This window comes from Taudactylus pleione, unplaced genomic scaffold (assembly GCF_031769625.1).
Source record: "Taudactylus pleione unplaced genomic scaffold, aTauple2 ptg000485l, whole genome shotgun sequence".
In the NCBI taxonomy this organism is placed as follows: Eukaryota; Metazoa; Chordata; class Amphibia; order Anura; family Myobatrachidae; genus Taudactylus; species Taudactylus pleione.
In genome coordinates this window covers 3,551,577-3,578,006 of record NW_028284887.1, presented here as the reverse complement: position 1 = coordinate 3,578,006, position 26,430 = coordinate 3,551,577, and the positions used below count along the sequence as shown (strand labels likewise).

At 44.0% G+C, this 26,430-nt stretch overlaps 1 protein-coding gene across 2 annotated transcripts in view; it reads right to left on the bottom strand.

The window, feature by feature from the left end:
• The window catches only part of RAP1GAP2 (RAP1 GTPase activating protein 2), a 911,161-nt gene that overhangs the window by 125,538 nt on the left and 759,193 nt on the right, over window positions 1–26,430 (bottom strand). For both annotated transcript variants that reach the window (XM_088449471.1, XM_088449472.1), the window contains 2 exons: window positions 23,063–23,098; window positions 9,543–9,587 (listed from right to left, as the gene is read on the bottom strand). In XM_088449471.1, the coding sequence (XP_088305597.1) occupies window positions 9,543–9,587; window positions 23,063–23,098 (81 nt within the window). The remainder of the gene's footprint in view (window positions 1–9,542; window positions 9,588–23,062; window positions 23,099–26,430) is intronic.

Below are 26,430 nucleotides of genomic sequence, written 5' to 3'. Positions count from 1 at the left end.
TTGTGTGCGCAGTAGCTGCACGTGCATCAACAAAGTAGTGCCAAGCGTGCGCCTGTGTCATAAGTAAAGGGCCGGCTGGCTTGACCATTAAAGGGTGCTGTAACCCCCGAAAGTACACTCCAGTCCAAACCAAAAAAAAAATTATTTTCTGTGTTTGTGAATTGTGTGCGCAGTAGCCGCATGTGCATCAACAAAGTAGTGCCAAGCGTGCGCCTGTGTCATAAGTAAAGGGCCGGCTGGCTTGACCGTTAAAGGGTGCTGTAACCCCCAAAGTACACTCCAGTCCAAACCAAAAAAAAAATTATTTTCTGTGTTTGTGAATTGTGTGCGCAGTAGCCGCACGTGCATCAACAAAGTAGTGCCAAGCGTGCGCCTGTGTCATAAGTAAAGGGCCGGCTGGCTTGACCGTTAAAGGGTGCTGTAACCCCCGAAAGTACACTCCAGTCCAAACCAAAAAAAAAATTATTTTCTGTGTTTGTGAATTGTGTGCGCAGTAGCCGCACGTGCATCAACAAAGTAGTGCCAAGCGTGCGCCTGTGTCATAAGTAAAGGGCCGGCTGGCTTGACCGTTAAAGGGTGCTGTAACCCCCAAAGTACACTCCAGTCCAAACCCAGAAAAAAATTATTTTCTGTGTTTGTGAATTGTGTGCGCAGTAGCCGCACGTGCATCAACAAAGTAGTGCCAAACGTGCGCCTGTGTCATAAGTAAAGGGCCGGCTGGCTTGACCGTTAAAGGGTGCTGTAACCCCCAAAGTACACTCCAGTCCAAACCAAAAAAAAAATTATCTTCTGCGTTTGTGAATTGTGTGCGCAGTAGCCGCACGTGCATCAACAAAGTAGTGCCAAGCGTGCGCCTGTGTCATAAGTAAAGGGCCGGCTGGCTAGACCGTTAAAGGGTGCTGTAACCCCTGAAAGTACACTCCAGTCCAAACCAAAAAAAAAATTATTTTCTGTGTTTGTGAATTGTGTGCGCAGTAGCCGCACGTGCATCAACAAAGTAGTGCCAAGCGTGCGCCTGTGTCATAAGTAAAGGGCCGGCTGGCTTGACCGTTAAAGGGTTCTGTAACCCCCAAAGTACACTCCAAACCAAAAAAATATATATTTTCTGTGTTTGTGAATTGTGTGCGCAGTAGCCGCACGTGCATCAACAAAGTAGTGCCAAGCGTGCGCCTGTGTCATAAGTAAAGGGCCGGCTGGCTTGACCGTTAAAGGGTGCTGTAACCCCCGAAAGTACACTCCAGTCCAAACCAAAAAAAAAATTATTTTCTGTGTTTGTGAATTGTGTGCGCAGTAGCCGCACGTGCATCAACAAAGTAGTGCCAAGCGTGCGCCTGTGTCATAAGTAAAGGGCCGGCTGGCTTGACCGTTAAAGGGTGCTGTAACCCCCAAAGTACACTCCAGTCCAAACCCAGAAAAAAAATATTTTCTGTGTTTGTGAATTGTGTGCGCAGTAGCCGCACGTGCATCAACAAAGTAGTGCCAAACGTGCGCCTGTGTCATAAGTAAAGGGCCGGCTGGCTTGACCGTTAAAGGGTGCTGTAACCCCCAAAGTACACTCCAGTCCAAACCAAAAAAAAAATTATCTTCTGCGTTTGTGAATTGTGTGCGCAGTAGCCGCACGTGCATCAACAAAGTAGTGCCAAGCGTGCGCCTGTGTCATAAGTAAAGGGCCGGCTGGCTAGACCGTTAAAGGGTGCTGTAACCCCCGAAAGTACACTCCAGTCCAAACCAAAAAAAAAATTATTTTCTGTGTTTGTGAATTGTGTGCGCAGTAGCCGCACGTGCATCAACAAAGTAGTGCCAAGCGTGCGCCTGTGTCATAAGTAAAGGGCCGGCTGGCTTGACCGTTAAAGGGTTCTGTAACCCCCAAAGTACACTCCAAACCAAAAAAATATATATTTTCTGTGTTTGTGACTTGTGTGCACTGTGGCTGCACGTGCATCAACAAAGGAGCAGCGCCAAGCGTGCGCCTGTGTCCCATAAGTAAAGAGCCGGCTGGCTCATTTCTTAAAGGGTGGTGTAACCCACAAAGTGCACTACTCTCCAGCAAAAATAAAAAAATATTTTCTGTGTTTGTGTGCGCTTTAGCCGCACGTGTATATATATCAATATAACATAAATGGAGGACCAAACTTTCTCCGATAAAAATAAAATAGGGAAAGATCAAGAACCACTTCCTCCTAGTGCTGTTGCTGCTGCTGGGAGTTGTTCATCATCCCAGAGAGGAAGTAGGAACATCACTACTTTTACTAAACAATTGACCCTCCAACAGTCCCTAGCGATGAGGATGAAGTACGACAGCAGTCATCCTGAAGCAAAACGTATAACTGAGGCCTTGACTGCTATGTTGGTGTTAGACGTGCGTCCGGTATCCGACATTAGTGCAGTGGGATTTAGACAATTGATGGAGGTAGTGTGTCCTCGGTTCCAAATCCCGTCTAGATTCCATCTGCATCCTCAAAGCAGCAGCGACAAGCGTGCGTCTGTCTGTTAAAGGGTGGTGACACCCTCAAAGTGTGCTACACAAACAATAAAAATATTCTTCTTCTTTTTTCTGTCTTTGTGAATTGTGTGGGCTGTAGCCGCACCTGCATCCTTAAAGCAGCAGCGACAAGCGTGCGTCTGTCTGTTAAAGGGTGGTGTAACTCTCAAAGTGCTCCAAAAAATAAAAAACTATTTTTTTAATGTGTTTGTGACTTGTGTGCGATGTAGCCGCACTTGCATCCTCAAAGCAGCAGCGACAAGCGTGCGTCTGTCTGTTAAAGGGTGGTGACACCCTCAAAGTGTGCTACACAAACAATAAAAATATTCTTCTTCTTTTTTCTGTCTTTGTGAATTGTGTGGGCTGTAGCCGCACCTGCATCCTTAAAGCAGCAGCGACAAGCGTGCGTCTGTCTGTTAAAGGGTGGTGACACCCTCAAAGTGTGCTACACAAACAATTAAAATATTGTTCTTTTTTTTTCGGTCTTTGTGAAATGTGTGGGCTGTAGCCGCACCTGCATCCTTAAAGCAGCAGCGACAAGCGTGCGTCTGTCTGTTAAAGGGTGGTGACACCCTCAAAGTGTGCTACACAAACAATAAAAATATTCTTCTTCTTTTTTCTGTCTTTGTGAATTGTGTGGGCTGTAGCCGCACCTGCATCCTTAAAGCAGCAGCGACAAGCATGCGTCTGTCTGTTAAAGGGTGGTGACACCCTCAAAGTGTGCTACACAAACAATTAAAATATTGTTCTTTTTTCTGTCTTTGTGAATTGTGTGGGCTGTAGCCGCACCTGCATCCTTAAAGCAGCAGCGACAAGCGTGCCTCTGTCTGTTAAAGGGTGGTGACACCCTCAAAGTGTGCTACACAAACAATAAAAATATTCTTCTTCTTTTTTATGTCTTTGTGAATTGTGTGGGCTGTAGCCGCACCTGCATCCTTAAAGCAGCAGCGACAAGCGTGCGTCTGTCTGTTAAAGGGTGGTGACACCCTCAAAGTGTGCTACACAAACAATTAAAATATTGTTCTTTTTTTTTCGGTCTTTGTGAAATGTGTGGGCTGTAGCCGCACCTGCATCCTTAAAGCAGCAGCGACAAGTGTGCGTCTGTCTGTTAAAGGGTGGTGACACCCTCAAAGTGTGCTACACAAACAATTAAAATATTGTTCTTTTTTTTTCGGTCTTTGTGAAATGTGTGGGCTGTAGCCGCACCTGCATCCTTAAAGCAGCAGCGACAAGCGTGCGTCTGTCTGTTAAAGGGTGGTGACACCCTCAAAGTGTGCTACACAAACAATAAAAATATTCTTCTTTTTTCTGTCTTTGTGAATTGTGTGGGCTGTAGCCGCACCTGCATCCTTAAAGCAGCAGCGACAAGCGTGCGTCTGTCTGTTAAAGGGTGGTGACACCCTCAAAGTGTGCTACACAAACAATTAAAATATTGTTCTTTTTTTTTTGGTCTTTGTGAAATGTGTGGGCTGTAGCCGCACCTGCATCCTTAAAGCAGCAGCGACAAGCGTGCGTCTGTCTGTTAAAGGATTACATCGGTGACAGCATCCAAGTAGGCATGTCAGACAGTCCGTACCTGTACTGGCAGGAAAAAGAAGCAATTTGGAGGTCCCTGTACAAACTGGCTCTATTTTACCTGAGTTGCCCCCCCTCCAGTGTGTACTCCGAAAGAGTGTTTAGTGCAGCCGGGAACCTTGTCAGCGAAAGGCGTAGGAGGTTGCTTCCACAAAATGTGGAGAAGATGATGTTCATAAAATGAATTATCAACTCTTCCAGGGAGACCAGCCTCCAGAACGTACAGAGGGACCTGTGGTTCCAGCAGTGACGAATTAATACTTTGTGAGGATGAGGATGTACACACTGAAGAGGGTGAGGAATCGGTGGATGAGGAGGATGAGGATGACATCTTGCCTCCGTAGAGCCAGTTTGTGCAGGGACAGATAAATTGCCAGCTTGTTTTGTGGGGGCCCAAACGAACCAATCATTTCAGCCACAGTTGTGTGGCAGACCCTGGCGCTGAAATGATTGGTTTGTTAAAGTGTGCATGTCCTGTTTATACAACATAAGGGTGGGTGGGAGGGCCCAAGGACAATTCCATCTTGCACCTCTTTTTTTTCTTTGCATTATGTACAGTTTGGGGCCTAGTTTTTCAATGCCATCCTGTCTGCCACTGCAGTTTCACGCCTAGATGGGTCACGTGTTTGTGCCGCCCACTCGTGTCGCTTAGCATAGTCATCCAGCTACCTCGGTGCAACCTTTTGGACATAAAAACACTATTGTGAGGTGTGAGGTATTCAAAATAGACTGGAAATGAGTGGAAATTAAGGTTATTGAGGTTAATAATAGCATAGGAGCAGAAAAACCTACAAATTCTGTGATTTTAGCTGTTTTTATGCTTTTTTTCAAAAAAATACAGATCCAAAACACAAAACCCAGAACCCAAAACACGGAAAGTGGCCGGTGCACACCCCTAATATATATATATATATATATATATATATATATATATATATATATATATATATATATATATATATACACACACATACAATTTTTATTTTTACACGACAAGTTGCTGGTTATATCTATATAAAACAATCTTTTGTTAATAAGTACTAGGTTTTATTAGCTGAAAAAAAAAGTCCCAAAGCAATCATTTCGGAATCCCGGGACCGGGCAATTCACTTGTCCCTCAAGACAATTAGCAATATAATTAATCTTTACTCCGTGTGTCTCCATAACATCATTAGCATGTTATAAGACTCACAACTTTAATCCTTAATATCACCGGATAAATAAGATGGAGTAATATTCCTCCAAAACAATGAATCTGTAGTCTTGTGTTTAGAGGACGCTTTTAGCAGAAATCCATAACCTGCACTGCTAGCAGCAGCTTTTCTGTATATTCACAGACATCTTTTTCAGCAGCGGCTCCATACGCCAGGGGCAGGGCCGGATTAACAATGGGGCGGTTGGAGCTACAGCTCCAGGCCTCCCATTGAAAATAGGCCCACAGGATACACTGACTGCAGTGCAGACAGGAAAATTTTTTTTTTCTTTTCCTGTCACCACCGACAGCCCAGCTGACTCACTGATCAGCTCACTCACCTCCCAGCACACTCACTTACTGTCCGCCCGAAGCTGCTGAGCCCATTGTCACCCCCACCCCCTCCTCTCGGCTGCTCGGTCTAAGCCCCGCCCACCACTGCCCGCCGAAGCTCCGCCCCTATGTGACTTAAGCTCCGCCTCCTGTACATCCTACTGCAAAGCTGTGTCCTGTGCACCTGACTAGACCAATCGCTTAGTTCAGGAGGGAAGGCACTGCAGCCCAGCATGTAACATTCCACAGGTCAGTGTAAAGTTTGGCCCCTGTGTATTATTTATGTATGTTTTGTATATATATTTATTTATATATATATATATATATATATATATAGCTATGTGTGTGTCAAATTAGGTGGGTACAGGAGCATATAATATATATATATATATATATATATATATATACATACACTGTGTGTATATATATATATATATATATATATATATATATATATATATATTACAGTAGGTGCTTGTTCAATCCTAGGAAAGACAGAGGGGGCACTCCGGTACTTGAATGCGCAAAGTATTTACTTGAAAATGACCGACGTTTCAGAGCCGACCTTAATAAGAGAGCCGGGTTGGCTCTGAAACGTCGGTCATTTTCAAGTACATACTTTGTGCATTTAAGTTCCAGAGTGCCCCCTCTGTGTTTCCTAGGATTGAACAAGCACCTACAGTATGAATATTCCTTGGGAGGGCATCTGGGTACCTTGCATTTACTTTGGACTGCTTTTACCGAATCATTTTGTGTGATATACTGTGTGTGTGTATGTGTATGTGTGTGTGTGTGTATATATATATATATATATATATATATATTTATATATATATATATATATATATACACACACACATTGGTAAATAGGGAGGGTACAGGAGCTTGAGGCACACTTATGGGGACTAAAGCGGGTGTAGTATTACATTTCGGCATTCCATCATTCATCATGTAGACAGTGATGGAACGCCGGCATATCATCCCTGTTGGCCCACTAACATGCTCCTGATGGCTGTAGCAGCTCCAGCGCGGCTCCCGGGTCCCAGCAGTCATGACCTCTGCTGCTCCTGCCTTCCGGGGGATATTACCCCATCCCTAAACCTAATCCCTACTCCCTCCCTGTAGTGCCTAACCCATTCCTCCCCCTGCAGCCTAACCCTAACCTTCCCCTAGTGCCTAATGCCCCTGCACAGCCTAACCCTAATCCCTACCCCTAACCCTCCCTGTAGGGCCTAACCTTAGCCCCGCCCCATCTAACTGTAACCTCCCCTAGTGCCTAACCCTCCGTGCAGCGCCTAAACCTATCCTCCTCCCCCGCAGCCTAGCCTTAACCTTCCCCTAGTGCCTAACCCTCCGTGCAGTGCCTAAACCTATCCTCCTCCCCCGCAGCCTAGCCTTAACCTTCCCTTAGTGCCTAACCCTCCGTGCAGTGCCTAAACCTATCCTCCTCCCCCGCAGCCTAGCCTTAACCTTCCCCTAGTGCCTAACCCTCCGTGCAGTGCCTAAACCTATCCTCCTCCCCCGCAGCCTAGCCTTAACCTTCCCCTAGGGCAGGGATGGGGAACCTCAGGCCCGGGGGCCGTATAAGGCCCGCGGAGTGATTTGGTCTGGCCCTCTGAACTTTTTTCTGCTAACCTCATTTGGCTACCAGGGTGCCTGGAATATTACCCTGCAGCCAGAATCTATGCACCAGTGCCTCCAGGACCCCTTACAGCTCCACGGAAAATCCTCAGGATGCTTCGGGCATTGTTGTAATTGCCGGGGATTGTGGCCCCGACTCATGTGATGTCACATGGAGGGAGCGTGGCCTGCACCGGGCCCACGAATAATGTTATAAAATGGCCCTCGGCAGAAAAAAGGTTCCCCTGCCCTAGGGCCTAACCCCCCCCCCCCCCCCTCCCACCAAAAACACACACACACAGTAATTTTTTTATTAACTCTTATGTCAACATAATGAACTTCGGCTTGTATAAAACACACTAAAATCCAGTTACGTAATCAGCGTCTCAGAACTTGTATTCATTCTTTCGTCAGGATTACCAAAATGACAAAAGTTCTGAAACATTGCTTACATAAACGGGTCAGTGTGTTTTATACAAGCCATCCAGAGTGTCACACAAACACAATCAGCTGGCTCCAGAGTGCAACACACACACACACACACACACACACACTCAGCTGGCTCCAGAGCGCCCTGTGCCGGGACTGCCCCTTAAGCGCATGACGTCATGCTGTAGCATAGAGGGGCCTGGGCCACCGGCACCTGGAAGTGCAACACTGCCCGGAGCATCCGGAGGAGGCTGCAAAGACTGCAGGTGTCTTTCTGGGCAGTACTGCAGGAGTGATACTGGCTGCAGGGTGCAAGCACCCTGCTAGCCAGTAACAAAGGCCATGGGGCTGCGACGGTGCTGCAAACAGAACCCTGCGCTCTGTGCAGCATTACCGGTCGCATACCTGCAGTTATGGCACTGTATACAGTCAAAACACACCCACAACACAGGCCACACCCCTATGTAAATCACAGCTACACCACACTAGTCACAACCCCACATCACCAGTCACACTGCTGCAGCGCTGGTCACACCCCCTGCTGCGGCACTCAATAGGCCCTTCATAAATTTCAGCTCCAGGCCCATGTGGACATTAATCTGGCACTGGCCAGGGGGGTTCATCAAAGTGGAGTACTCTTTGAAAAAGCTCACAGAAATAGGAGCGAAACCGGTTAGAGGTACCCCCACTTTGATGAACCGCAGGAAATTGTGCAATATCCGTGTGAGAGCTGCTTTTCACAATTATTGGTATTGGAGCCGTTCATTCTTAAGATCCAGAGCAGTGAGACACTTATCCGGCAATACACCAGCGCTGTATCAAGGGACAACAGTCAGCAGCGTGGTGTGGGCTAAAAGCCAGCCGGGGGATGCGGCTGCTTGCAAGTGCATGCGGCCAGAACGCGACATATAAGCCGCAGACGAGTGGAGCCGCTCACGCTGAATGGCAATAGCAGAAAAAAATGAAAGGAAATAATGCCTTATTATTTAATATTACTTAGATAAAGCTTTTTCCCAATGAGCTAGATTTTAAAGTTTTTTATATTATATATATATATATATATATATATATATATTATATACACACTTATATATATATATATATATATACACACACAGAGTGATATATGCAAATAAATTTGCTACTGTAAGGTCACCTGTACTAGTGTGTTTTGAAATGGGGTGTAGCCAGAATACTTCTAGCGAGAACCTCTCTCCACAGCAGTTGTTCATTTTATGAACCATAGCAGTTCACAATAGGTCACATTGCAGTGCTGCCAGTACACATTATGCCACAGAGTGCCCTCTATTCACATTATGCTGTACAGTATCCCCAAAACATATGCCACAATTAAGTGCCCCAGTTCATAATATGCCACATTGTAGTGCCCCAGTTCATACTATGCCACACTGTAGTGCCCCCAGTACATATTATGCCCCAGTTTATATTATGCTACATTGTAGTGCACCCTGTTCATATTATGCCACACTGTAGTTCTCACAGTTCAGACTGTACAACATTACAGTGCAACCAGTACATATTATGTAACATTACAATGCCCCCTTACTATTATAACACACAGTACACACACCACTCACTGAAAATGGTATGTCATCTCTTTCAAGCCAGGCAACAGGCCAGACCCAATTGCTTATGAGGCACTTCTGGTAACCTGGTAGACAACAATATGCCCTGTTCCAGTGTCCTCTACACTCCTCTCCACCCCATCAAAATGGCACCCACCACCCACTATGTCCATGCCTGGGCTCTTGTATAGTGCTGAACCACACACTATTTATTACAATATGAAACTGAGCTCATATATGTCACTTCTTGGGGATAGCAAATTGAATTAGCCTCAGTATATCTCAATGTGCCACAATAGTTTATGTTCGTTGACCACACACATACCTTATTTTTATGGCTGCTAGATTTCTGCTCTTCCAATTTCGGAGCCTAAATGATCATAAAAGAAAATAAGACAGTGTTCACAAAACATTAATATTTTTTTTATTTTCATGGAATTAAATGATTATTTGTATTAGCTATTTCAGAAAACCATGAGTACGGGATGCTGGCGGGTACAGAATGCCGGCGCTGAGAATCCCGGCGGTAAGAATCCTGACGCCGGCATCCCGCCGCCTGTTCCTACCCTAACCCTCCCTCCCCAGTGCCTGAACCTAACCCACCCCCCTAGTGCCTAAACCTAACCTACTGCTCCCCGCACCCTAACCCTCCACCCGCAACTTACCTTCGGGATTCCGGCGGTGGGGATGCTGGCGCCAGGATTCTGACAGGTGTCGGGATTCCGGCGCCAGAATTCTGAGAACCGGAATCCCCGCGGTCGGGATTATGACTGCATCCCCTCTAAACACAGTGGCACCATATTTACAGATTTAGCACTTTCTAAATCCGTTTGCCCTGTACCCTGATGACAGCGATTTCATTTCTTCTACACGATAAAGCTTTATGTGTGGTCCATTTGGTATAGTGAGGAAAAGATACAGACTTCAGGACTAAAGCACTATTTCAGTACCTTTACACCAATAATAAAGCCAACGTGCTGATAATGAGTTATACAGTATGCAGGTGTGTTATATTACAGTGTATGTAAAGTCTGGACTTTTTAAAGGCGGAATTTAATTGTTTCCTTGTACCAAATATCCCATCTAAAGTGACAGGGTGATATGCAATTGTTTGTGCCGGCGGGTGCAAGTTAATGGTTGTCTATTACTTATCGAGCATGTTGTGCCCAAATGCACCAGGTTAAGATGTGTAAAGCAGCAAAACCTGGGCAAAGTACTGGATGTGCTGCGTTTAGGTGCATAAAAGCCGGAGTGTTCGCGGATTTCAGCTTGCCACCTCAGGAGGGTGCAAGCAGAAACAATGGGCGCAGGCAGCATTCGCGTCCATCGACACCAATAACACTGGTTAACAAAGACTTTGGACCTGATTCAGACCCGTTCGCTAGATGCGGCCGCTCACTCCCAGCGTATGCAAATTCAGCTAAGAGACGTCAAGGCAGGCGATTGCATGGCAAGGCATAAGCACACCCACTATGTCTTGGCGAGCGATCACTTTGTGTTTATAGACACCAACCAGTCTGGCTTTAGCCGCCCACTAGTGCACATCATCTCCGGGAAGTATATACAACCATCGGTACATCGGATCTGACCGCAGCGCTTGCGGTTGCCTTTACCCTACCGCAAGCACTGCGAGCATTTCAGTGTAAAAACCAGCCAGGTGACATGTACTCTGATGCTGCCTGTTCATTATGCATGTCTCTGAAACACTCAGGATCGCCTGCGTTCGCAATTCCACTCATACCGAACCTACTGGTCTTCCCCTGTTACCACCCAGAAAAGGCCTCTACTGTCCCTCACTTCACTGGGCTGTCTTTGCTGGGCGAGCGAGCGCTTCCCAATCGCTCAAACTAGTTTGCGCACTCGCACTGCGATGCATACGCGTGCGCAAATGCATAAAAGCAGCCGCGTACGAGCGAGTGGCCGCTTGCGAGAGGGTCTGAATCAGGCCCCTTGTCCCACACAAAAAAATACTTGATTCTGTGTGAAAAATACTTTTTCACACTGAATTCAAATATGGTTTCAGAATTATTCGATCACCCATAGATTTTTTGTTCCCGCATAAGCTCTTTCGATCATTTGGAACCAAAATAGTAGCACACATAGCTATTTATACTATTTATATAATATATATTTATGCTATTATACTCCTCTTGTTGATCCGGAGAAAATGTATCTGCTTCCATTGCACATTAAGCTTGGGCTGATACCCCAGTCGTGGATTCACCTATGTGAGCAATGAATTCCCCAAGGAGGGTATTTTTGTAGGACAACAAATCAGGGAACTGCTTCGAGATGAAAGAAGCAGAGCTTAATGAACATGAAAAATCTGCATGGTTGTCATTTAAGAGAATTTGCAAGGAATTTTTGGGAAACGACAAATCAGAAAACTACCGTGACATTGTAAACGACCTTCTGACCTCATTTAGAGCTCTTGGGTGTAATAGGAGTCTAAAAATTCAGTTTTTGGACTTTAACTTTGACTTTTTCCCCTGAAAATCTTGGGGCAATCAGTGACTAACACAGCAAGCGATTTCATCAGGATATCTTCGACATGGAAAAGCGGTACCAAGGAAAGTGGAGCCCGTCTATGGTGGCAGACTATTGCTGGACACTGAAAAGAGATGTTCCTGCTGTGAAATGTAGCCGACAATCGTACGCTTCTTCAATTTAAAGGTACATTTATACATATTTTCCATAATAATAGCCATATTTGTGAAAAAAGTGTACACTGATTGTAAAAGTGAATTCATTTATTTCTCAAAAACAATGCCTGATAGAAAAATTCTATCCAAACCAGATTTTAATTCAGCATCCAAAATACTGTAAGTTTCACCAATTTTACTTTATGGGACAGAAAATTATTAACATTTTGTTAACTTGTATGATCTAGTTACAGGAGCTGTGGGCAGCGCTAAACGATTGACTGTACAGTACATCTGCAAGACTGTAAGCTACACTAGAGCAAAGACTGACTATTACTATTATTATCTTTTATTTATAAGTCACCACACAAGAGGATTAATATAAAAACATAATATCAGAGCATAAGTTCTATCCACAATAGGTAATCACAGTTTAAGCACAAAGATTAGGTAAAAAAACATATAACTTCACAGGTAAGTAAGAGGAATCGGTATGGAATCCCGGCTGCCGCATTGCCCGGCAGTTCCCGACAGATCAGGAGAGCCCGGCAGCGGAAGCGTGACAGCGCTGGAAATACCGATCGTCCCTAAGGTAAGTATAAACTAACCTAACCCCCTAACCCTAACCCTCCTTAGGGGTGCCTAACCCTAACCTCCCCCCAAGTGCCTAACCCTAATCCCCTAACCCCCCCTTCCCCGCTGCCTGAAACTAAGTCCCCCGGGAGGGTGCCTAACCCTAATCCCCCTTCCCCTAGCCTAACCCTCCCAGGGGGGTGCCTAATCCTAAGTCCCTCCAGGTGCCCTAAACCTAACCCTCCCCCCCCCCCCCCGCGGCTGTCCACTCACGGCGCCCGGCATCCCTTCGATTGGGATGCCGGGCGCCGGTCTCCCGGCGTCGGGTAAATGACAGACGTCTAGATATAGATGCCAGTCATTTATCCCACGCCAGGATAAAGCAGGGAGGGAGCCGGCTGTCAGTATTAAGGCAGCCGGTTTTCCGACTGCATAAGTAAGAGGGGCGTACAAGGCGGCAAACTGATAGTGTACAGTATACATGACAATTACAAACAGACTGAATAAAAATAAATGGAGGCAATTTCATGCAAATCACATGGCTGAAAGAAGAATTTGGCTTAGGCCATGGAAGACGGGCACAGCAGATACAGTAACTGTTGCAGATTAAGATGAAAGGATGCAGCTGGACCAAAACTCATACAGAATCAATTCAGTATAAGACGTAATAAGAATATGAAAGGAAAATGGGAGAGTGGACAGACATGAGACATAAGATAGAGGACCCTGACCGTGAGAGCTTACATTCTAAAGGGAGGAGGTAATACGGGACAACAGGAACCAGAGAGATGTGCCTACTTAGGGAATTGGTATATAATGCCGGCTGTCGGGATGCCTACTGTCAAAACACCGATAGCGGCATCCCGATAGTTGGTATCCTGACAGGGGTCAGGTAAGTATACTCACCATCCCCCCTTCTCCCCATAACCCTCCCTTCTTGTAGCCTAACCCTAACCCTCCCCACCCCGTACCCTATCCCTCCCCATTAGTGCCTAAACCTAAGTCTCCTTCCTTAGTGCCTATCCCTAACCCCCCACAATGGTGCCTAACCCAAACCTACCCACCTAGGAGTGCCTAACCCTAACCTCCCCCCAAAAAACCTAATGCTAACCCCACTATGCTACCTAAACCTAACCCTCCCCCCCCTTTGGCTTATGGTAAGGGTGCCCGGACTTACCTCATTTGGACAGCTGTCCTTCTGGATTGTGGTGTCGGAATTAAGATAGGCATCGGTATTTCAACACCTATGTTGAGTCCCTTGTCGGGCTTCCCCCATTGGGATTTAGACCACCGGTCTTATAACTACATCCCTTACTTAGGCCTGTGTTGTGCTGAAGATTAAATGGTGCGGAGGCCTGGATGGTGTAGAAGTCAGGGCAGTGTGGAGGCATGGGTGGTGTTAGAACCTGGGTGATGCAAAGGTCTGTGTGGCCCAGGGGTTAGACTAATATGGGATTGGGGCCTTGGTGGTCTGGAGTTGGAGTCCAGAGACTGCAAGGTCCTGAAATACATTAAAGTGGGCAGAGAATGGATGGGACGCCCATCCACTGAGGATGACAGCAACTGAGACCAGAGAGAGCTGGTAGGATGGTGAAGTCAGGGGCAAGGTGAGGTGGCAGCAGTATGAAACACCTCAACCTATGGTGACCACATAGGTGTTTGCAGCCCCAGATTGATTCCAAAAATAAGAAAATTGGGAGATATATGCATAGACACAACTGCTGTAGTGAAAACTAAAGCTTGCCACACACTAGACCAACTTTCATCCAACCAGCCAACTAGTTGATTGGTTGGAATGAAAATCTGGTAATGTATGGGAGTAACTGATGATCAGCAATTTGCTCCTAAATGCCAGAAAACAGATGAAAATGGTCGTTAGACAAGTTTGTGAAATGTTTGATCAAAACAATTTGTTCAAACAACAGTTTTTAGTCCATTTTCCGGCGTTTGGGAGCAAATTGCTGATAGTCATTTGCTTTCATCCCTTACCAGATTTTCATTCCAACCAATCAACTAGTTGGATAGTTGGGTGTAAGTTGGTCTAGTGTGTCGCCAGCATAAGTCTGAACAAGCTTTGCTCATCATATTAAAATAGCATGCTCAGTCCTGCAAATGAACTTAACTACAAATTACTGGTCTAAAATGTTTGTCAAATTCTAATTAAAATTTCTGATTTCTCAGCAAGGCACCTGAATGCTGAACAAAATGCCGTCCCCTCTAGCAATAATACATGCATGGGTAATCACAAAAACAAAGATCATACAGATAAGTGACAAACTTTGTATACAACATAGTATACACATGACATAACACATGACAGCTCATTAAACATCTAAATAGTGTGAATGATTTTCTTTATCGTACAGCAATTATTCCCAGTGTTCTAGCCAAGCTGAAAAAAAGGTGAGTTAAAATGAATGAAATGTGTGTTTGTATATTTAGTAACAATTTAACTTTATACAAATGGAATAGCAAAGGGCCTGATTCAGAGATGGATGCAACACCGATATTTACAGAGTTGAGCGATTATCGGTAAACTGCGCGTGCATCTAAGTCGCACTGCGCATGCGTCAAGGTAAACTACCGAAGGCACTCACAGTGACGTTTTACTCACAGTATCTTTTTACTTGATTGTCAGGCAGGGAAAATCTGTGGGAAATAACTAGAGATGAGCGTGTCCGGTTTCCTGAGAACCGGACCCACCCGAACTTCGGGGATCCGAGGCAGATACAAGTTGGCTCAGGTTTTTCCGCCTAACTTGGATCTGAAAATGAAGCAAAACGTCATCATCCTGCTCTCGGATTCTCGCGGGTTTTGGATTCTATAAAGGTAACGCGATTCGCCACCATTTTTCATTCCGGCTGTGGAGAGTGAAGAGAGAGGGAGCTGGGCTGTGCTGTGGTTATATTGTCAATACTTAATACTTGTTACTGGCTGGCTGTTGTCTATAGAGGTGCTGGCTGGCTATTGTCGTGTCCATAGGGGCTGGTTGTTGTTGTCCTGTCCATAGAGGCTGTCTGGCTGTCATTGTCCTGTCCATAGGGGCTGGCTGTTGTACTTGTCCTGTCCATAGGGGCTGACTGACTGTAGTGCTGTGTTGTCCAGGGGGTGCTATGTCCTTCAGGGGTGCTCCTCACCCACCCCCAGTTATTAAAATAAATAAATTAATTGTTAGCCACACTTGTCATCAGTGCTGCAGTGCTGTGCTGCTGTCTGTTAAGGGGCTGATGCCTCCTTTCATGGGTTCACCCCAGTGATAAAAAAAATAAAATAAATTTGTGTGGCGTGTAAGCCACACCTGTCATCGCGTAGGTGCACAGGGGTGCTGTGCTGCTGTCTGTCAAGGGGCTGCTGGTCAAAAATAACAAAAAAACATTTTTTTTGTGTGCATGTCAGCCACACCTGGCTGTCACTGTCATCGGTGAAGGTGCTGTTCTCCTGTCTGTAGAGGGGCTGCTGCATAAAATAATAAATAAAATCAACAATTTTGTATGGAGGACAGTCACATGACCAGAGAGCAGGACCCACATACCAGTCTTGTAGCTGCACGTCATGATGACGATGCAAGGCCGTCAACGTCATCTATGAAGGCAGATGTACCAGGGCTTAAGTCAGGCCAAAAAGTCAGGCTAAAAAAATCAACTTTTACCCTGTTAAAGCAAAAAAAATTTAAAGCTAAGTCAGCTTTAGAGAAACAAAAAATTGGCAATATGCCATTCACTACACAAAGTGGCAAGGAAAGGATAAGGCACTGGCCTGTATTTATGACTGATGGTTCTAGTGATAATTTAAGCCCCTCTGCTTGTAGGAGAGGTACAAAAAAAATTTAAATTGTTAAGACGAGTAAGACACCGGAATCAACTGTGTGCTCGGAAAAATCAGAAATCCCAGAGGAGAGTCCAAGTGTGTCTGCGGTTGCCATGTGTGAGCCTGACCTTTCTAATACTGTATTTGAAGAGGATCCTCCTTTTACCATTTGTGTGTCTTCTGACGTAGAAATCGAGGATGCTTCTGTGGAATTGCACGAGGAGGATGAGGAGGATATTTATGTAGTTGGCGATAACAACAAGGATGATGAGGATGTTAATGAGGATGTTGATGGCGAGGATGTTTGTGTAAAAACTGTAAATCAGGCAACAGTTGTTGTTGCCCATGGTGGGAAAAATCCCATTGTTGCCATGCCTGGGCAAAGGACCAAAAAATCCACTTCTCATGTGTGGAATTATTTCCACCCAAATCCGGACAACCATTGCCAAGCCATTTGTAACAATTGCCAAGTAACAGTGAGTAGAGGTAAAAATCTTAACAATCTTAAAACCTCCTCCCTGTTACATCACATGCAGCGCATTCATCAAATTGGAAAGGGTATTTCAAATTCTAAAACTTTGGGGACAAAAAACGAACAATAATCAGTCCAATGTCACCTAGCTACTCCCTTCTATCTGGATCCAAGCGCCTACAATCTCCACCACCAACACCTGCATCATCATCAACATCCTCATTTGTGATTGGAAGTAGTCCTGCATCCAATTTCATAAGCATCACTGACTACTCACTGATTCCTCCGAAGGATCCTTGAGTACTACGCCTGTTGCTGCTGCTGGGGATGGATCTTCATCCCAGAAAGGGACCAAGAAGACTACTACTAGTAGTAGTTTAAAAAAACAATTGACTATTAAACAGTCCTTTGATAGAGGAAGTAAGTATAACAGCTGTCACCCAGTTGCACAGTGGGTCACTGACGCCATGATGGCTGTGCTAGTATTAGATGGTGAAATAATAAAAAATGAGGATTATAGTGTGGAGGAAGTGCAAAAGGAGGATGAGGGGGGAAATTTGTGTCCTACCTGATGCCAAAGTGGAAGATGAGGATGTGGTTTGCGTAAATCAACCACCAGTGGCAGCAGTTCTTACTAATGGTAAAAAGAAAGCCAGAAAAGCAACATCTTGGGTGTGGAATTATTTTAATCTAAATTCTGACAACAGTTGTGAATGCAGCCTTGATGCTGGCCTGGCACTTATTCATATATTTGTAAATGTACGTAACTAATACCTCTGAATTTCTATTATTATTTAGGATTCAAGTATTTTTGTTGATATTTCTGCAGTGTGCTGGAGGGCAAATCCCTTTTTTTTCTGTAGTTCAGTGTAAACCCCGCCCTTTACAAGCACCTGTGCAAAGTCATTAAGCTGATGTGAGCGACCACCATACTTTTTGTTAACAGTTGTGAAGGCATCTGTTCCATTTGTAAAGGAAAAATTAGCAGAGGAAGGGACATTAACAATCTAGGCACCTCCTCCCTGTTACATCATTTGCAGCGAGTTCATGCAATTTGTTTAACAAAATTATAATTTGCAAATTAATAACAAGCAGTCCAGTATCAGCTACCTGCAGATTGGACCAGCACATGCAATCTCCACCACCAACACCCTCATCATCAACCTCCTCCTAATTAATTGAAGGTAGTCCTTCCAAAAAATGTTTTGTGGGGGCCCAAACAAATTAAGGAGTTCAGCCATGAAAGTGTCAGTCCTAGTGGCTAAAGTGTTTGGTTTGTTAAACTGTGCATGTCCTTTTTAATATCCCACATAAGAGTGGGTGGGAGGGACAACTCCATCTTGCTCCTCTTTCCTTTACATTTGGCACAATTTGGGGCATTGCCGACTGACATTATTATAGTTTATTAAACTGCCATCCTGTCTGCCACTGCTGTGTGGCAATGTTTCATAGATGTCCTATATTTTTAAACTGCCGTGAGTTTGTGCTGCTGCTCCATTGCTTACTTTAGCCAGCCAGCTCGCTGCAGCCTTTGGCCTGTATTGGTGAAAAATAGTGAAATCAATATTGTGAGCTGTGAGGTGGTTAAAAATACCTAGAAATGCCTGAAAATTATTATTATTAAGGTTAATAATACTGTAGGAACAAAAACAGGCCCAAATTATGTGGTTTTAGCTGTGTATATCATTTTTTGGAGAAAATACAGGTCCAAAACCAAAACCGAAAAACAAAACAAGGAAAAAAATCCAAAACCAGATCCAGATCCAAAATCAGGGGAGATCCAGATCCAAAATTAAAACCAAAACACGGGCACACCAAGATTTGGTTTATTGCTAATATGGAGAAAATCATCTTTGCTCTTAGGGATCAGTCAGATAAATTTAATAAGATATGGGACCCATGGTTTAATTACTCAACTACTACTATCTCTAGGATTTGATGCCTTGTCTGTCCAAATATGATATTTTAGAAATGTTATGGTGGTACTATTTATATAGGATGAGTTCTAATATGATATTATTATATGTTGCCCCCCCCTCCACCCCTATTTTTGTTTTCTTCTGGGTTTTTTTTTTCTCTTTTTGTGTGTTTTTTGTTTTGTTTTGTTTTATTTTATTCATTTAAAAATTTATATGAAAATGTAAGGTGAATGTTTATGTTGTCTTATACGATATGGATATGACTTCAATTTTATTGATGTTCTTATATATTTCACAATTTGTTGTGAATGTCATTGTATTCTCCTTTTCTTTGAATAAAGACTATGGTTAAAAAAAAAACAAAAAAAACGGAGGTTGGCGCATATCTCTAGAAATAAGTGGGAGTGACGGCAAAGAAAGCAGGCGTGTCGCAGCCATTTCCGGGGCATGTCACAGTCTGCGCCTGCGATTACGTATACTGTGAGAGTGGCTCCAGTGTCCATTCCGAGTAGCCATAGGGATATTCGGAACTATAATAATCAAATGATTTGCGGCTGATGCTGCGTCTTTGTACGCAGATGATTGGATGTGCAAAGCTGCAGGTGGGCGTCTCAATACAATCCTCCACATCTGCATGTTTTCGCACAGCAGCTGCGGACGGGATCGCAGCTGCGATGGCATTAGTGTACATCTCTGAATGTTTATTATGGGGGGATTCACTCAAATCAGTGTGGCTTATTTTACAGTTCTTTTTTGTAGGGTCATTCTATACAGAAAAAAATTGAACTATTAATCAAGGCGCTTATTTAATGTAACATATCTTACTATGATCTCAATATGTATTATTGTTGGTATATAATATATATTGTATTAAAGCCAAATGTCCTCAAAATGGGATTTATGAATACCCAATATCTAAACCTCAAAAAGAAATATATATATCAGGAGGACTGCGCTAATAAAAAATCTAACAATTGTGAGATGACAGAAAGATAAGACTTAGCAATCACAGCTCCGTTATTCACAGGTACATTGTTTTATTTACTCGCAATTATTAGATGTAACATAGAAATCTCTCATGCTGTATACACATAAATAATCGATACACAATAATTACCAGAATATAAAAATAAAAAAAATACTTAATAAAAATAGATAATAAAAATATATATATGGTGTGTCTATGAATCCATACAAGAATAAATGTTCAATAGCTACACGTATACTGCAATGATAATTATAAAAAAATGTCTTTTGTGTGTGCACATATCATTTGTATTGCAATATTAAGTGAATATTGCTAAAATGGTGATAATTAAACCAGTTAAAAGTTCCACACTTGATATCCTATTAGGCTGCTTATTGAGTGAATAAGCTGAGATGTGACTGAGGAAATATCCAAAGTACCTGCGGTATTGTGTCGTAGCAAATGTCTCAGGACACTAATACGAGCTGAAGGTGGATCTGGCTCTAATATCTCCAGAGGCAGCCGCCAGAGCCGGGTTAACGCTGCATCAGTAAGTCCTCCCTCTCCCGTGCTAACCAGCTAGGCTTGCCGTGCTGTTTGGAACGGAGCCTAATTTTAAGGTCCAGTAGGCTGATAAAGTGCTCACTTCTAATTAATCCGCTTGGTAAAGGATAATCCGGTATCAAAGCTTGTCACATCCAAAGGTACTGACAACCAGGGGGTCACTGTCGCGTTTCGCCCCTATAGAATGGGGGCTTTATCAAAGAGATATGTGCACACACAAAATACATTTTTTTATAATTATCATCATTGCACTATACGTGTAGCTATTGAACATTTATTCTTGTATGGATTCATAGACACACCATATATATATTTTTATTATCTATTTTTATTAAGTATTTTTTATTTTGATATTCTGGTAATTATTGTGTATCGATTATTTATATGTATACAGCATGAGAGATTTCTATGTTACATCTAATAATTGCGAGTAAATAAAACAGTGTATCTGTGAATAACGGAGCTGTGATTGCTAAGTCTTATCTTTCTGTCATCTCACAATTGTTAGATTTTATTAGCGCAGTCCTCCTGATATATATCATTCTATACAGAGTATTTATTTCTATGCCTACAGTATGTAATATGTAATAAAGTAGATATGAGCTGCCAAGCAGATGAATTACAACTCAAGCATACCAATGACGACCTGGACAAATTGTTATGCAATATGGTAGAATTTTAGCTTCACCAAAGCAACAATACTTAAGGCTATACCAACCTAATACCATATAGGAGTGTGGTCTTTTATGTCGACATTCAGAATGTCCGCAAGGTCATAACATCAACTTTATGCATAAATGACAGTCAGCACCATAACAAGGAGGCAGTGCGCCCACCCTCTAAACCCATGACATCACGCCTAATGCTCTGGGAAGTACAGCACTGCCCAGTAGCGTCGCTTGGACTCTCCAGATGGCTCTGCAGTAGTGCTACTCTAGGCACCCTGCAAGCCACATACAGGTGCCATGGAGCCGCAACGGTGCTGTCCCTAGGGCCTGCACGACGACACTGTTCACACCCCCCTAGTTATGGCCCAGCATTTTTCTAGTGTTAGAGCACTATCCATACCGTAACTCCAAACCTGTACTGTCATATTTGTGCCTGTCGACCAGAGCCGTCTTAAGAGCATTGTAGGCCCTGGACAAAGCAATACACTGGGGCCCCTTCCCACCCTTTCACAGGAGTACAAATGTAAACGGTCAATAAAATTAAACCTTTTAGATTTATTGGTACTTTCAACAAAATCAATGTTTAAACAAAAAAAACATGATGTAAAGCGAGGATCATGAATTCCACATTCCTCTTCTCTTCTCCAGCTCGCAGTGCAGTTCCTGCTTTTCACTGCTGCTGTGTTTAAAGTATGAAGCCCTCTGAGAGAGGGGGGCTGGAAAATTGTGCCTCCTGTGCACCCACCATCCTAAATCTGGCTCTGTGGCTGCAGGTTGGAGGCAGGTAGAGAATTCTGTCTGGCAGCTCTGATTGTGTAATTCACAATCACAGCAGCCAGGGATCATCTGTCTCTGCCTGCCCCTCAGCTAGCTGTCCTATACACAGAGCGAGCATCTGCACAATTCATGTAGATGCCCCTCCAGCTCAGCCTGACTCTGCTTGAAGGCCCCTAGAATCGTGCGGCCCTGGGTGGCTGCCCAGTGTGCCTATATGTTAAGATGGCTCTGATGTCGACATAATGGACATGTCGACATTATGCCAATGGTGACATTGGAAATGTCGACATGTTTACTTTTGACCATGACGATATTCTGAATGACTACATAGTACATACTCCTTATAGAATTCATAATGCAGGTAGAAAATAAAACAGATAATAACATTCAAAAAACAAAACGCACCAGTTAACCATGGTTCCATGGTTAAAGTAAACAACAGTTTTATTACTGTATACAGAATAGCCAATTATGAACAGCTTGTTTATTGACTTTGAAGTTATTATATATAAAAGACAGTTGAAATACAAAGATATATATTGTTTTAAATACTTATCTACTTTTATTACCTCCCCACCGAGAGCTCCCACAGATGAGGCTCAAGTGGCAAATGCAAGGGAATGGTAACGCGATTGGTATCATTATGGCCCTGCCCCCTACTGAACAGCAAATCAATCATCAAGACACATCCTGACCAGAAGTGGATTTACCGCTAGGCACCCCAGGCTGCTGCTTAGGGAACGGTGGGACCCAGTGTGCCCCTGTGTGTGTGACCCATCATAATGCACGTGCCTATGACGTCACACGCACAGGGAGAGGAGCTGGGGTGCACGCAGAGGAGTGAGCCGCTGCCTGCTGAGGTATGTATTTCTGGTGCCTACTTCTGCCTGCAGTGTTTAGTGTAAAGTACTAGCCGTGGGGGGCACAGATGGAGTGGGGAGGGGCCTGGGGGCACACTGTTTGAGCTTGGCCCCTGAGGATTGCTACAATAGGAGGGGGGCACTCATGGTCACTGTTTGAGTCTGGGACTGATTGCTACAAAAAGGGGGGGGGGACAAACACTGCCCGAGCCTTGCCCTGATTGCTACAAAGAGGGGGGCACAAATTGTCACTGTCTTATGGTGCGTACACACTAGACGATAGAGGAACGACTGTACGATCACGACATTGTAATCATACAATCGTTCATCTTTCTGTGCAGTGGGATTATGCGCCTACACTGAACGATATGTCGTGCAGTGCAGGCACCCTCCCACATGCCCAATCTGTCGCTATCGGCAGGTTGGCCTGCATGTTCAGACGATGATTGTTGTCGAAAACGACCAGCGAGAGCGCGCATTGCTGGCCGTTTTTCTTCCGGCAAAAGAGAAATTTCACAGCCGTGTGATAAATGTGGCTATTTTTTTGCAAAAAAAGTTATAAAAAATGTGTTAGGAAGCATATTGATGTGCCTTACCTGCATTCTTTCCAGCATCTCAAAGAACTCTGCCGACTGAGAAGACAAAAAGAAGATAAAAATATTTCGTTAAATGTATAGGTATATTAGGAGATTATATATATATATGTGTATATATATATATATATATATATATATATATGGCGTTTTCTCAGAGGGTGCTATAGCAAACCAAAAGAAATTTATTGCAAAAACGATGTGGAGTCATATCCAATTAGCAGTGATAATATTAAGTTTTCCCCAGAGAAAACTTTTTGGACCATTCGCCCGAATTTGCCGATTTTCGCATGTTTGTCGGGAAATCTTATTGTAAAAGCTGCAATAACACATTCGCCCGATAATTCGTGCATTGAAGACCGTTGGAAAGTGCAGTCGAAAATGGGGAAATCAGCCTGTATCCCAAAAACTGCTAAACTAAGATAGGGGAATAGTATATAAGTGTTAGTGGACATAATTAAAGGGTTTGGGGTTCTTAAATTGTGTTAAATGGCTGTTATATGCATTTTTCTATAACAGTGAACAAATGATAGAAACAGGGGAGCATCTATAATGGGCGCAGGGTATGCGGTGCACTGCACACCCTGAACCCATATTATCTAAAACTTACCTCTCGGAGGTCCCGCGTTGGGGATCTCAGCGCTGCTCAAAATGCTGGAAAATGCCCGCCACTGCCATTTTCCGGCGTTTTGCACATTCGCAGTGAGGAAATTGCAGAGAAAATGGCAGCTGCACCATTTTCCCTGTGATCTGCGCATGCGCAGTAGACTCTGGGCACACTCTAGTGCCCAGAGTCTACTGATGCTGTGGTGGCCAGCCAGCCGCGTCAGTCGGCCACCGGGGAGAGAGGAGGGGGCCCCGGACGGGGAATGTACACGGGCCCCCTCCTCTCCTAAGGCGTCCCTGGATAGAAAGCAAGTTTTTTTGTCCAAAATAAATTCTGCAGTTAAATTAGGGGTACATTAAAATGCGTGCAAGTATATTTTTGTGGGATTTTAGGGCACTTTAATAAAATTTAAACAATACACCTGTCACGTGCACCTGCAATGTTTAAAACACATATCCCATCCATACAGCCCCCCAAAATACACGACCCACTACTTTAAACCCATTTTCCAACACTTTTTATTTTTTCTCCCCAAAATGACGTCATTATTGGCCAAATTAAGCTAAGTTAAATTATTTTTGGCTATTTAGTCATTAAGGGCTCTATTTATTAACATTATTTTTACTAAAACAAAGTGAAAAAGGGTGTTTTCACACCCTTTTCACATTATTTTAGTATCGCCTATAGTTATTACAGGGCAATTGGAGTAGAATTCGTAAAATTCTATTCCAACCCCTAAGTATCACTTATTTTTAGTAAGCAGATCGCATTTCCCATAATTGTAATGGGAAATGTGATCCGACCAAAGTTACTAAAAATAAATTGTTAAACAATACCGGGGAAAGCCCTGTGATAATATCGCCACCTGGAAGTGGCGTTATCCAGGGTCTCCCCTGGTTACCGGACTCCTGCCCTGCTCTAAAGGGGAGAGCAGAGCCCGGAGCCGGTCCCAGTGATCAGCTGTGTGGTCTAAACAGACCGCAAGCTGATACACTGCAAAACAAAAACAAAATAAATTTACTTACCTGACTCCAGGGACCGGTGGTCGGGGCTCCGGTGATGTTTTCCCTCTGGTCAGCTGGTCTTCCATGCTGCACTGCGGCCCGGTCATCAGATGATCAGGTCCCAGTGCAGTATGGGATGTCAGCTGACCGGAGGCATGGAAGACATCACCGGAGCACTGATGACAGCAGGTTTTTGTGAAAATATTGTGACTAGAGTGCGGAGGGGATTCGCAGGGACAGAGCTTTCTCGCAAGCTCTGTCCCTGCAAGGGATTTGTAGTAAGTCCCTGTGATATTGCCTGAATTCACAATGCGAATTCAGTCGATAATATCACACTACAATCTGCATTACAAATGCGGGTTGTAGTAAATAGGGCCCTAAGGGTGGTGTCCAAGGGGTTCTGCACCAAGTCCTGTAATTTTGTATCCAATAAAAAGGTTTTGCACAACTAATCACCTACCCTGAGATGGTGAAAAGTAATTTGCGATAATTCCTATACAGTTTTCTCATTTGCAAAAACCACAGTGAATAGGAGTTTGCAATAACCATTTTTCCCAAAAAGTTCTCAGAAATGAAAACTTATGGGGGAAAAAGCCGTTATCGCGGCTAATTGGATATGGACCGTAGTCTTTATTAAGATAATAAGGTAACAAACAATGCAACAATTGTTCTCTCTTTTAAAACATAACTTTTATTTCTTAATTTAAAACAAATATTACTGATGTAACCCCCACATATATTAACACAGAGTTAGGAAAATATAGGTTTCAAATCTAGAATATGCCATGACGAGGAATATTAGAAAATTGTGATTAAAAATGACTGCTGTCTTCTCGGTACCTGTTTTTTCTCTCTTTTGCGAAATAAATTAATGTGTAGTCAGTATCCTTCCCCTTTTTTACATATGAATTACTCATGGGCATCAGAATGGGGGGGGGAAGCAAGGGGGTGGCCTGCACACCCCCAAACATGTTAAAAGAGCAGCGGCCGCGGTGCGGTGGCTGTGCAGCCTATTACTATAAAGCACAGCCCCAGCCTGAGTCTGACCATCCGCGGCTGCCGCTTAGCGGCACAGGTAAGAAGGAGGGAGGGGAAGGGGGAGAAGAGAGGAGGAAGGAGAGGAGGGCAGGCACCGGAACGATTTTATGTTGCCCCCCCCTGATTTTATGATGCACCTGATATTACAGGAGTAGTATCATACTTACCTACCTTTAATAATCTCTTCCCGGGAGAAGCCCGGTTAAGAGAAGCAGCAGGGGGCCGATGGGGCGGAGCCTAATGATTCGCGTCATTAAGCCCCGCCCCCTCGTGGCAAAACTGCCGCGATTGGGTAAAATTTACATATGGGGCGGGGTCAAATGCTGTGATTCATGCAGAATCACATATTAAGCCCCGCCCCCTTCACGGAGACCCGCAATCGCCGCGGGTATTCACCTCATTCTGCCCACTTCACTAGGAAGTGGGCAGAATGCGAGAGAAATGCCTACCCTTCCGGGGGTGCGGGGGGGTTACCCGAAAAATCGTGAGCCTCCCGCGAAAACCGGGAGGGTAGGCATGTATGAGTAGTATTCTCCTAAAAGATTAATAGGGGGAGTACACAAGTTTTACTAGCGCGCTGTGACATCCCGGAATTGTATAAATACAATCTTAATGTGATTTATATCTTGGTTTTTAGATGGCTTTTTTTGCGCTACATGTATGAACAGTCCTTCTTTATTATAATAATGGTGTGTGTAAATAGATCTGTGTTAATAGTACGT